The sequence below is a fragment of the Marmota monax genome, unplaced genomic scaffold (assembly GCF_021218885.2).
Source record: "Marmota monax isolate L192 unplaced genomic scaffold, Marmota_monax_Labrador192_F-V1.1 WCK01_AAM20220418_F8-fsc00079, whole genome shotgun sequence".
NCBI lineage: Eukaryota > Metazoa > Chordata > Mammalia > Rodentia > Sciuridae > Marmota > Marmota monax.
Window position 1 is genome coordinate 1,582,604 of NW_026694099.1, and position 18,530 is coordinate 1,601,133.

The 18,530-nt window shown below is 51.3% G+C and overlaps 2 protein-coding genes across 3 annotated transcripts in view; one reads left to right on the forward strand and one right to left on the reverse strand.

Annotated features, from left to right (window-relative positions):
• Window positions 1-18,530, forward strand: part of Thtpa (thiamine triphosphatase) — a 48,595-nt gene that overhangs the window by 4,706 nt on the left and 25,359 nt on the right. The window lies entirely within an intron of this gene.
• Window positions 2,725-18,530, reverse strand: part of Zfhx2 (zinc finger homeobox 2) — a 32,101-nt gene continuing 16,295 nt past the window's right edge. The window contains exons 2-10 of the mRNA XM_046465248.2: window positions 15,247-17,327; window positions 14,535-15,052; window positions 13,769-14,009; window positions 12,434-12,508; window positions 11,983-12,041; window positions 10,285-10,485; window positions 9,629-9,755; window positions 5,984-9,454; window positions 2,725-5,725 (exon numbers count right to left, since the gene is read on the reverse strand). Of these exons, the coding sequence (XP_046321204.1) occupies window positions 4,746-5,725; window positions 5,984-9,454; window positions 9,629-9,755; window positions 10,285-10,485; window positions 11,983-12,041; window positions 12,434-12,508; window positions 13,769-14,009; window positions 14,535-15,052; window positions 15,247-17,278 (7,704 nt within the window). The 5' untranslated portion in view covers window positions 17,279-17,327 and the 3' untranslated portion in view covers window positions 2,725-4,745. The remainder of the gene's footprint in view (window positions 5,726-5,983; window positions 9,455-9,628; window positions 9,756-10,284; window positions 10,486-11,982; window positions 12,042-12,433; window positions 12,509-13,768; window positions 14,010-14,534; window positions 15,053-15,246; window positions 17,328-18,530) is intronic.

Consider the following 18,530-nt stretch of genomic DNA (forward strand, 5'->3'; position numbering starts at 1 on the left):
GAGAGAAATACCTCCCTATTATGGGGCTTTTTCAGTTTTCCCTCTTTCAGGATGATAAAAGTGTTTTCCCAAAATCTTCTTCCTACCTTGGTGTGGTGGTGTACACCTATAATCCCAGTGACTTGAAAGGCTAAGGCAGGATTACAAGTTGGAGGCTAGTTTGGGCAACTTAGTGAGACCCTGTCTCAAAATAAAGAATAAAAAGGTACCAGGGGTTTAGCAGAATGGTAGAGTGTCCCTGGCTTCAATCTCCAGTACCACAAAACAAAAATAAAAACCCCAAAAGTTTACTCTCTTTTTTTTTTTTTTTTTTTCTGGTACCAGGGATTGAATTACTCAGGGGCAGTCAACCACTGAGCTATATCCCCAGCCCTTTTTTGTATTTTACTTACAGACATGGTCTCACTGAGTTGCTTAGCACCTCACTGTTGCTCACAACCTTCCTGCCTCAACTTCCTGAGCTGCTTGTATTACAGGTTGTGAGACACCGCACCTGCCTTAAAGTTTACTCTTGATTTTTCCCTTAGCTCTCCCTTCTCTAGAGTTCAGTTATTTAAGGTCCTTTCCCATGGGTTAAAGTTCAACATTTGGTCTCTCTTCCTGCTAATGGTTACATTTTCCTCTTTCTGTTCATAAGGTTTCCCTACCTACTTTTGTGTGAGGAAAATTAGCATATATTGAAGAGTGTTTACACTTACAGGAGTGTGGTTATGATCTGGAGGCATGTTCCTTGTGCCTATGCATATTCCCAGGGTACGATCTTTCTGGCATTCGTGTGTATCCCCATAGATATCTTGGCTGGGGTTTGCTTCTCTTTTGGAGGCTGGACTTTCTTGTTTTACCAGTGCCATTATATACAGAGAGATCTCTGTTTCAGGTGTGTGAATATCTTGTGTGCATGTGTGTAGTACTGGGGATTGAACCCAGTAGTGTTCTGCCTCTAATCTACATCCCCAGCCTTTTTAAAAATTTTACTTTGAAACAGGGTTTCACTAAGTTGCCATGTTGGCCTAAAACTTGTGACCTCCTGCCTCCATAGTAGCTGGAACTAGAGGCATGTATCATCATGCCTGGCTCAGATGTGGAACTGTATAGGGATGAATGATTGGATGAGTGAACATCTTAAAATAGATGAGGGTGGTGGTGATTTGGGGAATCAATGATCTATAAGCCTTGAAAGTGGATAAGGAATAAATAGAAGGGGGGTGCTATTATTCCAGGAAAAATTGGCTTTCTTGGTTTGTATATATGCTTCTGTAAGTACACTCCAGGGCTGGGGGTGGGGGTGGGTAAGAACAGTTTTCTTTTTGCAGTCCTGTTGTAGACACTGCCCCATTTGGCCACTAGTGCTTCATATGTTTTTTTTTTTTTTTTTTTTTTTTTTAAATATTCTTTCAGAAAACTTTGGTTTTTGTTCCTAGTTGACAAGTGGACACCTTAAGCCATCTTCATATAGATTCTAGTTTAGAGCAAGGACAGCCAAGATCATTTATAGGTCCTTTCACCTCCTGCCTCCTAGTAATGATCCTGGTAGTAAGAAGAGACCTGAATTTGGGTACTTCCTTAGGACCTGTGTATGTTAGAAACTCCAAGCTGTGGAAGACCAGTCTTGATCCATCCATTCAGGCTTAACTTTATGGATTGCTGGGGTGATGCTATAGAATAGGTGTTGCTGTGTCAGATGTTTTGAGTTTGTCACTCCACAGGATCCTGGTGACTTAATGGTCACCTCTAGTATTCTGCATAGGACTTGGCCTTCTGTCTACCAGAATGGCCACCATTCATTTCTCTCTGGAGCAGAAGGGCTTCTACTAAGAATATCAGGTCTGAGACAGGGGCTGGGGAGGAATGCTTCCAGCCACTGGAAATGTCAAATATGTACCCTCAAGAAGCATGTTGATTGACGTGTCAGTAGAGTTAGCCAGACTATTTTGCCCCATAAATTCCAGGGTTCCAGGTAAGTACAGTGCTCAGTCAGTTCCTGTTATCATTGTGAAGGACCTGAATGTCTCCCAGCCTGGGGTTGGTTGGGTTTCAGGGGTGTTTGGTGTTGGAAGGCAAGAAGGGAAATTTATGGTTAAATCAAGTCTTAGTGAAAACATTCACAGTTCAAACTAAAGCCAACCTTTCCCAGCTGTAGGTCCCTAAAATGCATGATACCATACCTTGAATTCCATGTCAGGTGTTTGCTAAGGTTTTCTTTTAAAATGTTTCATTTTCTCATTTTTTTGGTCATTGTTTTCAGATTTTATATACAAGTCACATTCCCAGAAAGCACAGAGTGAAAAAGCTTCTTTTCTCATACACATGCTGCTAAGAAAATAGTTTTATACACAGAATTTCAACAGGAGAAAAAGATAGGGAGAGAGGGATGTGAGAGAGATGTTGAAAAGAAGGAAAGGAAGGGTTGAAGCAAGCGCTAGACTTCAGTGTGTTAGTTGTTCTTCCCTTCTAGTGCCTACATTTATGACTGACATTTTTGGTATCATCTGAATAACTAGTTCAGCCAATTGTAGCTTACCTGTAATTGGCTGAAGTTGGAGTTCTGGATTTTAAAACTGAATGGGACAGGATGTGAAATTCACAGAATACATGGGGACTAAGGACTAAGCTGGATTTTCTCTTCCTCAGTCCCCTCCCATGTTTTCTGCACTGCTACTACTACTACTTCAGTATAAACATGTTCAGAGAGCACAGTGTTTGAGAGACTGAAAAACTAAGTCCCGGAACTGGCTGACTTGTGAATATTAAATGGATAATGGTGGTGGAAGCAGTGTGAGGGAAGAGATCTTGGGGATAAGGGAGCAGGAGACATATCTGGAGGACATGGGAAATTTTGCAGGCTTTTCTTGCTAAAATAAAACATTTCATTTTCTACCCTGTGCCACTTTAGCTGGGTTTTGGGGTTGTCAGAATTACCCCCTGGTGGTTACAGAGGAAATGAGGTTGGGGTGAGGAAGCTTCTTCTAGGTCATTACTCTTCTGTTGTTTCTCCTGGTGATAGTACCCATCAACTAACATCAGCTCTAGATCTTGAGATCTAGATCACAGATCTTGATTTCTTTGGAATTGTCTCCAGCAGCTGCTGCTTAATGGAGGAGGTGTGCCCTTCTAGGTCAGATGGAGCAGGAGCAAGGGCAGAGGACAAAGGGGAGGAAGGAACATGGGGAACAAAGAACCATGCAGAGGCAAAGGAGGTTCAAGAAATGTCTAAAAATGTGATGGCACCACAAAAGGAAGGAAACTATGTTTATGGAAAAAAGGAAATGAGAGGAAATGGAGGTAAGTGAAAGGGATTCATACCTTGATTTCAGAAACCAAACTTTCCCATCTACCCCTATTTTCCTGGGACTGCCAGGATAACTTCTGGCAATATTGACTTTCTGACAGCTAAAAATGAGGATATTACCTGTTCTGATAAATACTCAGTTCAGGGCACAGGGACATGTCTCCTCAGGGTCCAGGCCCTTTCCCCATTACCAGACCTCCCTCTGCACCTGGGCACTCACTGTAAGGGGAAGGCTGCACTGCTTCCAGTCCTGTGAGAATTGCCAGCCCCCAGAAAGGAATTAAAGCCATCTGGTCTTCCAGAGATGAGGTGGTCTAAAGAAACCCTTATGGGAGAGGGGGACACAAACAGGAAAAAACACTTGTTTGATGGGAGAGTTTTCTTTTTTTTTTTTTTCTCTGTATTTTCCAAGTTTGTTTTTCTTTAGTTCATTCCACTGGTCTCTCCATCTCTCTTTTGTGCGCACGTGCACGCACTCTCGCTCTCGTTTTTTGGTTGTGTGTGTTTCAGTTTTTAAAAGAACTTTGGATTTGCCGTTGGTGGGCAGCGCCGGTCCCTGGAGGCTGGACCACCCCATGGCAGGGCTAGGACAAGGGGCAGGTCCACGGCTGCTGAGAGGATCTCTGTGTTTAAAGCCTTTGAGAATAAATTACTGCAGTTCCCAGGGTGTGGGGTGGGGGTTGGCAGAGGGGTTCCTGTCGGCGGCTTCCCCTAGAGTCCAGGCCGCAGTAGACCCCATCAGGTGAGGAGAGGGTTTTGAGGGATGGGTTTGGGGAGAGTGAACTGGAAGCACTTCTCCCCCTGCCAACCTCCAGTTTGGTTTAGAGTTTTGTGGGCTCCCTGCCCATCCCAGGCTCCAACTTTGGGAGCCAATTGGGTTTTTGGAAAGAGTTTGAGAATGGTATGTCGCTCTAGACAAGGAGGGTAGGAAGAAGGGGGAGTGGCAGTTTATTTTCCATCCCCCTTCTTTGTCTTGGGTTTTCTTTTTCCTTCTTTCTTCTTCTTCATCTTCTTCTTCTTTTTTTTTTTTTTTTTCCTTTTTTGGTGTTTTCTCAGTTAGTGGAATATTATGGGATAGTCTGTGTTTATAGAAGTGGGAGGGGGGCTGGGAATTCATTGGGGAAATGGAAGGTGGAACCAAGAGAAGGTTTATGTATGATACACAGACAAGTATGAATAATCAAGATGCCAAGGGGTATGTGTCTGTCTGCCTATGAAAACATATGGGCAAGGGCTACATCTGCCAGGAGCTGAGGAAGAGGATCAAAGTGTGTCTGTGGGTGAGGGAGGAGGCAGGACTCTGCTGGAGGTGGGGTGTGTGAAGCCCACTGAGGGTGGGAATTGAAAGATCCCCATGAGGTGGGCAGAGCCAAAGGTTGGGGTGAGGGATTTGAGTTCCCACCAAACACCCCTTGGGGTAGAAGAGGGAGACCTCTCCCCATCTTGGTTAATCTGTTTATAAAGCTAGAAGTGTAGAGGTAGTAGTAGTTTTTGGGTTGGAGTCCGTGTGAGGTAATCTTGCTTCCTCTTTGGCAAAAGCCACAGCAGCTGGAGCAGCAGTGGTGGCGTTGGTGACTGTGATGGGTGGGCCCCCTGGGGGTGGGGCCGCCTTGCGCCTGTGGGCAGAGGAGCGCAGGTGGGAGGCCAGGGCTTCACGCCCACTCAGCAGCACCTCACACGCCAGGCAGTGGTAGGTGCAGATGGGCACTCGCAGTGGGGGGGGCATGGGACCCCCAGAACTCCGTCCAAAGAAGCAGAAGGATCTCTGGTGGGCAGTAGCTGGGGCCTCCCCTTCAAATGCCATCTTGCATTGGCGGCACAGGTAGCGATGAGTCACATCCACAGTGGAGATGCCAGTACTGCCTGTCAGCAGCTCATCAGCCTCCCCAGCTTCCCCCTCCCCAGGAGCAGGCAATTCAGGAGGCTTTGGAGGTGCTGTGGCTGTGGGCTCAGGGGGCTGGGGTGGTGGCTGGAGGAGGGCATTGGGGAGCAGCCCAATGAGGGTCTGAGGTATCACAGGGTTCATGGGAAATAGCCCCTTCTTCATGCCATAGAGCTGTTGAAAGTAGGCCCCCTGTAACTGGGGGCCAAAGACAGCTGGTGGTGATGTCCCTGCTGTGGGGGGTAATGGGAAGGGCAGGAATTGGCCCCCCAACAGGGCTGGGACAGTGGCCTTCAATGCTTTGAGGTTCTTGAGGGCATCAGTGGAGGGGTTGGTAGGGGCCACAACTGGCTTTCGCTCACCAGAGACCTTGTCCCCGGAGGGCTCGGTAAGTGGGCCCGGGACAGAGTCCGTGGTGCTTGCTGTGCAGGTGTCAGTTTGTTCGGGCACAGATCTCTGAGGTAAGGGGCGTCCGGGGCCAGCAGTCTGGACCACTGTGGTAGCAGGCAGGACTGAAGTGGCAAGGCCAAGGAGGCCTGAGGAGGCTGCAGGGCCTAGGAAGACGAAAAGAGGGATGAAGGGTTCATCACCTCTGCTCCCATTGACCTCTCTTCTCTCAACCATGGCCTTCTATAGTCACATTCCCACCACCCAGCTTCCAGCCCCCCTTCCCTCCTTTCTCCTAATAGCTGGAAGCAAAGGAGGACCATAGGGAAAGACTGGACCTGGGAAAGTAAAAAAGGCAACGGAAGGGCATGGCATTAAAGGGAGATGTTCTCAGAAGTCCAACTCCTCCCAGCCTTCCCACTCACCTGAGCTGAAAGGAGCTAAGCTGCTGAGTGGTGGCTGGGCCAGAGCTGGGCTGGACAAGAGCACTGGGGCCAGGCGAGGCAGGGCCGGGGCAGCTCCAATGGGCACTGAAGCAGGTGTGGTGACAGGTGGGGCCTTGGGAGTTGGGGGGACCTCAGGTGCTGGGGCCAAGTCATAGCACTTGCTTTCATTCTTCAGCTGGGCTCGGACTGCCTCTTTGAGTTTGGCCAGGTGCTGGCGGGAAAATAGATGGCCTCGGCAGGAAACATAGAAATCATACTTGACATCACAGTAAGGGCAGTCGGTACGCTGGGCTGCCAAGGGGCCCTCGCTGTTGCCCCCACTACTCCCCACAACCACCCCCTGCAATTTGGCCTTCTTTTCCTTGGCTCGAGCATTCTGGAACCAGACCTGAATGACTCTCTTGGGCAGCCCAATCTCTTCCCCTAGCACCTCACACTCCTGCATGGTTGGGGTGCGGTAGGCTTCATAGCAAGCTTTCATGATCTTCAGCTGCAAGCTGCTCATCTGGGTCCTGTAGCGCCGCTGCCCCATTCCATCTGGAATCCCACTCCCACCTCCCAGCCCCCCACTGGTCCCTCCACTGGGGGACTCTGGTTCAGCTAGGCTGGAAGCAGATGAATCACTTAGGTCTCCTGCAGATGGACTGCAAGCCTCACTTTCTGGAGAAGCTTTAGATGGTTCCTCTGGTATCTCATCTTCACTTGGTGGAGGGGGTAGTGGGAGAGGTAACGGTGGTTCTGTTGATGTGATGGCCTCTTTCCCAGGTGGCAGGAAAGGCAGAGGTCCTGCAGTAGGGGTGACTGTAGGATAGGGAAAAGCAGGTGCTTCCCTCTTTGAGGCTTCTCTCCCAGTCCCATCATCCATCTTGCCCAATAGGAGGTTAAATTTAGGGAAAGGTGCAGGGGTGGGTGTGACAGTGGGTTTGCCTGATGGACTAGGCACCCCTCCAGGAGTGCTTCGAAACTGGCCTTTCCTTTCCCGGGCCCTGGTATTCTGGAACCAGACCTGTACCACTCTCTTTTTGAGCCCCACCTCTTCAGAGATGCAGTCAAGCATCTTGCGTGTTGGATTGGAGTCCTGCATGTACCACCGATACAGGATCTCCAGCTGCTCAGGCAGGATGGTAGTACGCAGGCGCTTGTCCCTGGGGGGCTCACCCTCCCCTCCACCCCCTACTTCACTGCCTGTGGGGGACAGGCTGCCCTCTTCATGCTTCCGTTTGAGGGGTGGGCCTGGCACTGGTGGGGTCCCTGCCACCAGAGGGTTTCGCTCCCCAAACACTAGCAAGGGTAGATCTAAGAGCTGAGGGGGAGCACTGGGTTGCACAGATGGCAGGATATGTAGTCGGCGGTGACTTGTCAGGAGGTCCTGGCTCGGAAAAGTGATGCCACATTGGTCACAGCTGTGAGCTGGGGAAGGTGAGGGAGGAGCCTTCCCTTCTGGCTCTTTGCCTCCTGGCTTTGTTGCCTCTGCCTGGCTCAGCTCCTCCATTTCTGGAGGTTCCGGTGATGGACCCACAGGCCCTGCTGGGGGCTCCAGACTCTGTTCCTCTTCTACTTCTTCCTCTTCTAACTCTTCCTCCTCTTCCCCTCTCTCTGCCTCTTCTTCCTCCTCTTCAGGGGTCTGGTCATCATAGCATTTCTTGAGGTGCCGCACCAACTCAAAAACACAGGAAAAAGTGGTGTGGCAGCGCCTGCAGCCAGAAGCTCCCCCTGTGCCTCCTCCCGTGGGCACAGGCCCACCCTCGCAGGCATTTTTGCGTGCTTTTTGACGGGCATTCTGGAACCACACTACCACCACACGGCTAGCTAGACCCAAGAGACTTGCGAGCCGCTCCACTTCTCCGTCCTTGGGGTAGGCACTGGTCTCAAAGAAAGACTGCAGGGCCTGGGTCTGGAACTCCGTGAACTTGGTTCTGGAAAAGCGGCGGCCTGGAGGAACTAGGGGAGGAAGATTCCCTCTGGAGCTTTCTTCCTCCTCTAGGGGCCAGCGTCCTCCTGGCCGGCTTCTTTCTTCAGGAGCACGGGCCCCTCCTGCTTCAGGCTCTGGGACCAGGAAAGGTGGGCCCATTTGGGAAGCAGGTGGCTCTAGAGACCCATCAGGAGGCTTGGGAGGCTCCACAGGGGGTGGGTAAAGGCTATCATAGCTCTTTCGAAACTGAGCTGCATACCGGCTCAGAGCCTCAAAAGGCAGAAAGCGGCGATGGACATGCTCCTCATGTGTCTTGAGGATGAGCATATTGGAGAAGAGCTTTCCACAAGCTCCACAGGCCAGCTTGTCTCCACCCGCTAAGGCCTCTGGGGGAGGAGGCGTTGGGGGAGGGGGCACAGCCTGCTTTCCTTCATTGTACTGAATCACCAGCTCAAAGCCAAAGTTTTCTAGAAGGGCTTTGGCTGCAGTACGGGCAGCCTCGTTGGGTGATGGGTGGGGTGGTGAGGAGGGCCCTGCCTCACTCCCCTCCTCTGCCAGGGGGGGCCGCTCCCATTCCTGCTCAGCTAGCTCAGCCTTGGGGGGTGGGGGTGGGGGAGGTGGAGTGGTAGCTGGCAGGGAAAGCATAGGTGCAGGCCCAGCCAGTGCCAGCTTGGGCCCCACCTTGAGGTCATGGAGGTAGAAGGGCAGGAGCAGCTGCTGCTGTTGGAGTTTAAGCAGTGATTCGGGCACTAGAGGGAAGTGGGGTAGGACTGGTGGAGTAAAGAGAGGGGCTGGAAATCGGTGCAGGTCCAAGGGAGGGGGAGGTGGGGTTAGGAAGGGCAGTCCAGATATGAAACCACTGGGGTCAGGCCCCTTCTTTTCGGTGCCCACCTCCCCCTCTGTCTCTCCTTCCCTGGGCTCTTCTTGACTACGCTCTGGCCCCTCAGTCTTGGCATCAGTCTTGGCCCCCCGTGAGCGAGTCTGATGCAGAACTGATCGCATGTGGATCTCCAGGGTGGAGCTCTGGTTGTAGGAAACTCGGCAGACTGTGCATTTAAAGGGCTTGTCTGTGGTGGCAGCAGTGGTGGGTGGGGCACCAGCTTCTCCCCGACTAGGGCCAGAGGGGTCAATGGCTGCCTTCTTCATCTTATGAAGATGGGAGACAGAATTATAGTGAACCAAGAGGATATTCTTCTGGGTAAAGGACTCTTTACACACAGTACACTTATAGGGCCGGGCAGGATCAAGAAACTTGTCAAGGGCAAAGTTGGTGGTCTTCCGATAGGTCAGAGGGTGGCGAGAGTCAGCTGGGGCTAGCTCTGCAGAGCGGGGCTCCCCCACAGTCCCCTCTTCCTCCTCAGCCATTGTGGATGGAGGAGCCACTTCTTCAGCTTGGGTATCAGGCCGAAGGACAGGAGATGGGGCTGAAGAAGAGGGATGATCGGGGCTTCCCGAGGGCTTGTCTGGGACCTCAACCTGGGTCTGGGGAGGCTCAGGAAGAGGATCTGGGCTGGCTTCTGGGGTCAAGTTAGGGCCTTCTACAAGAAAGAAAACAGGATACGGTGAAAAAAGGCTACTTTGGTCATCCCTCCATCCCACCTCCCTGATCCAGGGTGACAGACCTGGCCTCAGTCATCTAGGACCTTCCTGGTGCATGAAGACCAGGTCCCCTTTCCTGTCAATTGGAGATGTGCTGCTGTCCCCTTCCTTACCTGCTGCCTGGTCTCTGCTGGGTGTGGGCTCTGGCCCAGGAGTGGGGGGTGCTGGGTCGTCCTCCAGAGGGCTTAGTATGGGCCCAGGTAGCACTTTGGTCATAAAGGTCATCTCTACAGTTGTGGCCTATAATGTGAGAAATCTGAGTAGCTTCATCACCATAACCTACCACCCCCTATACTACTCCAGAACCCTCTACACTGTATCTTTACCTGAACTGTGCCAAGCTCTTTCCCCAGAGATTCCAACCTCATCTCTGGATAAAATGTCCACCTAATTGCTGCCTGGGGTCAGGCCCCTTCTTTTCGGTGTGGACTCCTGCCTCTCTTCTCTGGTTATCTCCTTCCCCAGGCTGAAAATCATCTTTTCTTGAAGCCACTTGGCCCTTGCAAGTCAGTGCCTGCTGTCACATAACTGTTCTCAGGACTTAATGGAAGTGAGGGAAAAGCTGTTTTCTCATGCAGAATCAGAGGCAGCTAGATAAGCTCAATGCTGAGCATCCCCCAACTCCAGAATCCCACTTAAAACCTATGAAATGCTACTTTCTTCAATACCAACACATAGGTTTGCCTGAATACACCTGCCTCTTCCTCTCCTCCTGAACAGCCCTGATAGGCTCTACTACACCACCTTCACTCAGCCCATCCATACTCACCACAAGAAGCAGCTTTTCCACACACTCAGGCACCACATTGTGAAGGTGGCTGAGGTGGAAGTGCAAGGCAGGCCGGCCTACCAGCTGCTCCTGGCACAGTGGGCACCTGTATTTAGGCTGCACTGCATGCTGAGAGAGAGTATGAGCCTTGACCTGGTCAGACTCTGGGCTCAGGAAGCTGCAGTATGGACAGCAGTATACCTGGAGAGCACAGATGGGCAGAAGAGGAGGTGTCAGGCAAGGGGGAATTCACCATGACACAGTGCTTCAGGTTTTTCAATGTAGCACTGCCCCCAACTCCTTACGTAGCCAGGTAGGAAGGCATAGCAGCCACCCAGCCTCTGCTGAAAGTCCTGAAAGCTGTCTCCTCCCTTGTCTCCCTGGGTCTAACCAAGGCTCCTATCTTGCTTTCCTTTTTTCTCTGGCCCTTTCCCACCATTCTGGCTTCTATCGTTATTTTAATTTTTTTTTTTTAATTTGTGTGTTTGTGTGTGTTTGTGTCTTTCCCTTACTCTGAAGCCCTATTACAATTCTCCAGCTTATAGATAGCCCTGTACCTGCCTCTACCTTGGACTTAAGTTTTCTTTCACACATCCGTCTTGTTTCTTCTCTGTGAGATGCCTCCATTTCTTCTGGGTACTTTCAGGACCCAGGGGTCCCTTGTTCCTTCCTGCTTTGCCTCTCCATATTCCCTGACTTTCTCCTGTAGAGGGGCCCTACCTGTCTGCTAGAAAGCAGCTTTCTCCCTCTTGCTCAGCAGGCCACCCACACAGGCACCTTTCTTAAGATAAACAAACACCACAGCTCCCCTAGTGGCCCAGGAAAATTCTGGCCTGGCCTTGTCAGCACAGTCTCACTCCACACCTTAGAGGGTGGAGCCCTGAGAGGCTGATGTCGCCTGACTGCCTGAACATCCTGCATTTTGCATGCCACCTCAGATCAGGCTTGTCTCTGGCTCACTTACTTTCCTGTCATCTGTCATTGGTCTAGGCCTGCGTGTCAGGAAGGGGTGGTTACAAAGGAAGGGGATCCATGTTCTCATCTAAGTGTACCTGCTAGCTCTGCAAGTGGGAACAGGAGTTGGGAAGAGGAGGAGCTGAGGACCCAGGCATCTGCAGGCTTCCCTCCAATTTGGAAATGGCAGGGTGCAGGTTGGCTTCCCGAGACCAGAGGCTGGGAATCCCCTCAGACTCAACATTTACAGGCCAAGAGCTCAACTACTCCTGGTCTTGCCTAAGCCCAAATCCTGGGAATTTATAGGTCTGTGGGACTTGTTATGAGGGTGAATCACTTGGCTGGTGCCTGTACCATCAAGGGAGTGCCAGGACAGTTCTGTCTGGGCTCAGGGATTCTTTTCTATGCAGCATGAATATCGATGTCTAGTTCCTTCTGCAGCAGGTCTTTTATTTTTGTCTCTCTCTTCCAACTACTTTCAATTTTTTCTACCCTCAATTCCATTCCTCTCTTCACTTTTCCCTCAAATTCCTGTTGTCCCTTCCTATCATCTCCTACCCTGTTTCATCCCTTGGGACCAGCTCTGCCTGGCATGTGCTGAACATATGAATTCCTGGCTGGAATTTCTCACATGTTGTATTCTGAATGAAATTAGTGATAAGCATGATAAAAGCCTTTAGAATATGAGCAGATCTCAGTAGAACCCCCCCCCTCTCCACTTGTCCTAGTTACCCCAGTTCTGACCGTGGTCTGGTTGGCACTGTCTCTGGAAGGCCCAGTCCTATTCTCTGCCTCTTCAGAAGCTGAGGATGAAAAGAAAAGAGATTAAGCCCTTCCTCTTCCTTTCACAGATCCCCCCAGCCCTTAAGATGATTTATAGCAAAGAGCTTTCAGGGTAGGGGGTGGACTCTAGAAAAAGGGAGAAAGGGCAAGAGTAGCCAGAAGCCAGGTGAGGCCTTCTGGGACCAATTCCAGGTTAGCACAATGGTCAGGTTTGTGTCTTCAGAAAGGGTGGAAGCACCTACACCTCTATGGCTCAGTCTCCCTTCCCTCTGATGAGCACTTTCTTTGATCAGTTTTGCTCCTTAATGCAGGAGACCTTGCTGGATGCTTGAATTTCTATAAGGCCCATGAGCATCTCAGGATGTATGAGGATGGGGAAAGGGAAGGAAAGTGGATCAGAGGAGTAACTCACCCAACTGCTCTGTCTTGTTCTGGGCATCTTTCTCAGGGGTGGGTGGCTCAGCTAAGGAGGTGACAGGAGCCTTCCCTGTGTAAGATAGGGAGAGTCAGCTTAAAGAAGTGAAGCATCAGGGAAGGGAGGGCAGAGGAAGCAGGATAAGCAGCCACTCAAGGAAGAAGAAAAGGATGATGAATCTACCAAAAAGAAACATTCATACAGAGGGCCAAGGGAAAAATTACAGAGTCAGAACTAGTAGGGCCTAAGAAATCATCTTGTGTGAGTCCAGCCCACTGTGCTTTTATAGAAACAAGCCCAACAGTAGGCATCAGAAACTGGACTAAACTTGGCTCCACACCTTGACTGACCCTGGAAGCAGGGAGCCCCAAGACTGTAATGGGAGAGGAACTCAAAAAGGAAGCTGAGGTTGAATGGCAGCAGCGGCTATGGTGAGCTGGAGGCCGCAGGTCTAGCTGGGAGAGGAGATTACCACTCAAGTAAGAATTGACAGATGTGTAGGAATTTATTTTCGGTGGCAGCCTAATTAAAGTGTTAAAAGTTCCTTAACTCCATTCAGCCCTGCGCCAGGATCGTTAGCTATTGATCTGGGCCCCTCCAGCACTTAACTCCAGCCAGCATATTGGCAATTCAATTAGCACCAGTCAATGCTTCCTGTTCCTGGTTCCTTCTGCCCGTGCCCTCACCTTCGCCCACCACTGGCCTCTCCAAATCTCAGAAACCCATGCCCACCTCTGACAGCTCCTCCAGGCTCGTCTCCTGTACCCTCTGGATCAATGGCACCTGGCTGGTTGTTACCAGCCTCTGCCCGTACCACCTCAACTGCCTAAGGGGGACTCTAAGCCCAGCCTTAGAGCTGAAGACTTCCTAGAAACAGGAAGAGTCTAGAAAGCTTGTCAGGACCTCTTCCTATCCCTGCTGCCTTTGGACCATGCCTACAGCTCCCATCTCTTTCCAAATCTTGGCCCAGCACAAGTCAGATTCTATCCTTTTCTTTTTTCTATCTTTTGTTTCCCTCTTGACCAGCTCCAGCCTGCCGCCTCTTATACTCAGTGGTGCTAGGATGCTAGTCACTGCTCAGAATCACGGGGTGATTCCTCCTCACCTCCCTTCCTATTCTTTTCTCTACCCAGCAAAGTCCCTGTCCTTCTCTGCTCTCCTGCAACAGCCTGTTGTTCCTTCTCATTGCTGGGCAGCCCCATGTTTCTGAAGCCCACATCACCTATTTTCATCCTCTCACAGCTCCTTTCTACTTCTACTGGTGGCCCACAGACCCATTATGTGTCTGTCAGGTCCCTATACCCTGATGCCCTCCAGTCCCCACTTTCTCACCAGGAGTTTGGAGCGGCCCATGGCTGAAGCTCAGGATGCTTTGAAGACCTGAGAGTCCTTCCTCTGCTGTCGGGCCATTTTGTAGCAGCTGTAGACGCCTCTGGGCCTGGGCATCACGGTGGGCAGGGGCACGCAGGTGTTGCAGCACAGCCAAGCGGGAGGGTGTCTCCCAGGCACAGAGCAGGCAGCGGTAAAGCCCTGGCTCTGTGCCCACCTCTGCTCCCTCCATTTCCAGCAGAAACTAGAAACATGGGAAGATGCTGGCATAGGCCCAGAAGGGACACCTCCAGACCTCAGGGGACTTGTTTGCCTCCCCTAATGGAGCCTGACTAGCAGGACCTCCCCACCCCATTCAACCTTCCATCCTCTGGACCCTTTTTCCTTTTTATGGCCACCTGAATACTACTGTTTTTTTCACCAAATTTCTTTCTCTTACTCCTACCAATCCTGGACTCCTTCCTAGTATGTGAATGGAATCTTATTCCATCCTCTTGAATTTCTGGTGATGTGAAGGACTGAGCTAACATGGATTCCTCTCTCCAGTCCCAGATATCAGAAGAGCTGAATAAAGTCTATTTCACTTCATCATGATCCACTACTCTTTGGTGTCTTTCTTCAGGTCTGCCCAAACGGTTTATAACTCTGGTGCATACTTCTTCATTTCTGTCACCCTGAGTTTTTCCATCACTTCCCTACTCTGCGTCTCTCCCCTCCACCCCCACCCTTTTCCCCTTATCTTTCCTGCCTCCTCCTGCCCCAGCCTCACCTTGTAGATCTGGCTGTTCTCTTCATGGGCTGACCCCCGGGCATGCAGCTGCATCTTCTCCTTGCTGTTGGACTCAAAGTCACAGATGTTGCAGCGCAAGTGCAGTGGGGAGACAGACCCGTAAGGAGTCCCATCCCCCAGGGGGACTGGGGAAGGGGTGCCCATGGCCCCACCCCCCTCCCGAAGGTGGGCTGCCAGCTGATACTTCTGAGCATGTTTGTCAGTCTTGAGGTGGAGCTGGAAGTTGGCCTTGAGCTGGGTGCCATAGCAGCAGAGCTTGCAGCGGTGGGTGTCACCAGCCACCTCCTTCCATTCAGCTTCTGGGAGGCTCCGGCCTACACTGCAGTGGTAGAGCAGCAGCTCCAGGCTGTCTGTGCTAAAGGCCTGGCACACTAGGCAGCGGAACACCTTTGGGGACGGGCTATCATCTGGGGGTGGTGAGGCGGGTAGGCCGTCTGACGAGGAGCCCAGGAGCTGACTTGGAGGCAGATGAGTCTCTGGGGAAAGGTTGCCAGGGGCTAGAAGACAGAGATAAGATTAGTGCCCAAGGAAGAGATGGTGCAGGTTCAGTTTGCTAGGCAGGGAGGCCAATTAATGAGTAGGAGAGTGCTCAGAGGGAGTTGTGGTTACCTAAGTGGGGAGCTGGCCTTGGAAGAAAGCAGAGAATAATTTGGCTTGGGTAGGGGAGAACAGTAGAGTTCAGGGAGCTTACCAGGTGTTGGGAACTTGCGGGCAGGTGCTCCAAGGTGGTGGAAACCATTGAGAAGTAGCTGGGCTTCCAAGGGCTTGTCTGGCCTCAGCCCAGGGCCAGGCATGGAAGTCTGAGGCTGCCCTAGGACCTGGGGCCCAAAGTACTGGAAGAGTTCAGGGGGGTTGTTGGGGGCAGCTCCTGGTGGGGGAGGAGGTCCTGGCCCTACCAGCCCAGGTGGCAGGCCCAGCGGCAGTCCCTGGTGCAGCATTAATACATTCTGCATGTGCTTCTCAGAGGTCATATGGATGCGTAGGTTGCGGGAGATGTTTGTCTCATAGCTGCACACCTTGCACTGCCAGGACGATTTGGTCTTGGGCTCTTTGTCACCCGTGGAGGGTGGGAGTGATGCCTCTGGGGGACTTCCCTGTCCTCCCGGCCCTGCCTGGAAGCCCTGCAGGTTGGCGAGGTGCTTGTCAGACTGCATGTGGATGCTGAGGTTGCCTTTGGTGGTGGTAGAGTAGTTGCAGACATCACAGCGATAGGGCTTATAGCCGCAGTTGTAGCTCTCTCCACGAGCAAGGCGGGGGTGGGCTCCCCCGGCGCTGCAATAGCTACAGTGACTGTTGCTCTCAGGGTGCTTTTCCCTCATGTGCACATCCAGAGTCTGCTGGTACTTGTAGTGCCAGTTGCACTTGGGACACTTGAGTGTCTTGCAGGAGTTGCGTGAATGTAGCAGGGACATGTGGCTGGATAGGCTGAGGCCCTGGAAGGCTGCAGGGGCTGGGGTGTAGTCATCAGCCAGGCGGTAGGGCTGGGGTGGGTCGTTGGGGTCTTCAGGGGAGCCCACTGGAACAGGAAGAGTTGCCCCCTCCTTGGAGGTGGGTGAGCTTTGGTTGAGTGGGGGACAGAGCCCTACATCCTCTTCTTGCCCCTCAGGGAACCAATCTGGCCCTTCCTCGCCTGCTGCTACTGGCGATTCTTTGGCTTGGGTTGGGCTGGGGTCCCAGGTGGTTAGGGTTGCAGGTGGGGAGGGTGGGCTGAGAGCCATGACTTCTTCAGCAGGGAGGACAAGGCCCTGGACTTCTGCCTCAGGAGGGCCATCCTTGGTCTGGGCTACATTCTCCTCCATGTTTGCTGTGCTACTGTCGTCAAGGGGCTTTTCAAGAGAGGGGCAAGTGAGGGATTTTGGTTCCAGAAAGCTTATGAGGGCCATGCAGCCTTCTTCCCCCTCCTGGAGCACAGCTGGGCTACACAGCAGGCCCTGGTGTTGGGCAAGAGTTAGCTTCACCCCATGAGACTGTGTATGCCCCATAAAGGCCTGGGGCCTGCTGAAACCCAGGCGGCACAGAAGGCAGAGCCAGAAAAATGCCCTGTGGTCTTCCCCTTTGCTCCCTATGGGGCCATCTTTGGGATCTCCGGGTGGGTTTGGAGCCAACTGGTAGCTCCAGAAGGCTCCATCCCTTCCCTCACAGGCAGCCGGAGATGGCGCTGAGGTATCATGGGACAGAATTTGGTCAGAAGAGCTAAAGCCTTGGATTGGGTCAAAGCCATGTTGAATGTGAAGGGCAGTAAGATGTGCAGGGGGTGGATTGGCAAGGAGGGGCAGGCTGGGCTCTTTTTTGATGCCTGCCTCACCCCAGGGGAAGCCCTTTGGTAACAGGAATTCACTGCTGCCTGCCAGGGATAGCGTGGCTACTAGGTAGGCCTCGCCACCAGCTGTGAAGAATAAGTGGTTTTTCAGGTCCATGGGAGGGAGCCCTTCCTCCTCCTGTTCCTTGTCTTTTCCCACCCCCACATCCTTTGGTGGGAAGTGACCATAGCCAGGCTCTTCTTGGGGCTCCTTTGGTGGAACAAGGCCACAGCCTGACTCCAGAGGCTGTCCCCCTGGCTCTGAGGGCCTCATGCTCTCAGAGGTGGAGGGGGCAGCAGGGGGATCTTTGGTGACAGGATCAGAGGGGGTGCTGGAGGAGGAGGTGTCCGGAGGTGGGGACAGGGCATTGTGCCCAGGGGAGGGGGTGGTGCCAGTAGTAGAGGCTGAATTAAGGGTAGCCATGGTAGACGGAGACGTGCTGGGGGTTCATTTCAGCGTGCCAGCCAGTACCCTGCAGGAAACATGGAGAGACAGAGCTGTGAGGCCACAGGGACCCCAGCCAGGCTAAATCTCTGGATACTTTAGCCTCATCCTCTTCCGTAAACACCAGACTCAGACACCTGCCTGCCAACTTTGAAGCTTTACTCAGTGTCTAACAGACTTTGAAATTAACATGTCCAAAGTCAGAATTCATTATTTCTCCCTCAACCTGCTCCTCTTGCCTATCTCAAAATGGTACCTTTATCTAGTTGCTTAGATTAACAGCATAAAGTTTTTTTTTTCTTTTTTTCTCTCTTGCCTTTCCCTGTGTCCATTTCTATAGCAACCTCTAGAATGTGTCAAACCCTGCATTGATCATCTTTGCTACTAGCATTAGCCTGGTCCAGATCATTATCATTTCTGAACTAAAGCAACAGACACATCCACATTAACCTCCCATTTCTACTACTGCCCCTTCCCATCTAGTCTTCCTCCACCCAGCAGCCAGAATGATCTTTTATTTAATTCTCAATTATGAAAAGTGCCAAACATTTATAGTACACCAAATTATATGAAACAGCCTTTTTTTTTTTTAAACCCATCATTCAGCTTCATCAACCATCCACTCATGACCTGCCTATTTTCTCTGTGTCCCCACCCACTTGCCCACCTTTTCATGTATCATTTTATTTTTATTTTTTGGTACCAGGGATTAAACCCAGAGGTACTTAACCACTGAGCCATGTCCTCAGCCCTTTTTATTTTTTGAGACAGGGTCTTGCTGAATTGCTGAGGCTGGCTTTAAACTTGTGATCCTCCTGCTTCAGCTTCCCAAACTGCTAAGATTACAGGTGTGCGCCAATCATGCCCAGCTCATAATTCGTAATTGTCTTTTCTAACATGTAAATTATACTATATTCTTAAATGCTTAGAACCCATCAAGGTTTTCTCATTGCATTGTGATTAAAATCCAGACTCCTGTACCTGACCTATAGAAGGGCCTGCCTGCAAAGGTACATTTTTTTTTTTTTCCCTAGTACTGGGGATTGAACGTGGGATGCTTATCCATTGAGCCACATCACCAGCCCTTTTTATTTATTTATTTAAATTTTGAGTGAGGGTTTCACTAAGTTGTTTAGGGGCTTGCTAAATTGCCTAGGCTACCCTCAAACTTGTGATCCTCTAGCCTTAGCACCAGGTCACTCCAAGGTGAATTTTAACATACTCCATGCTG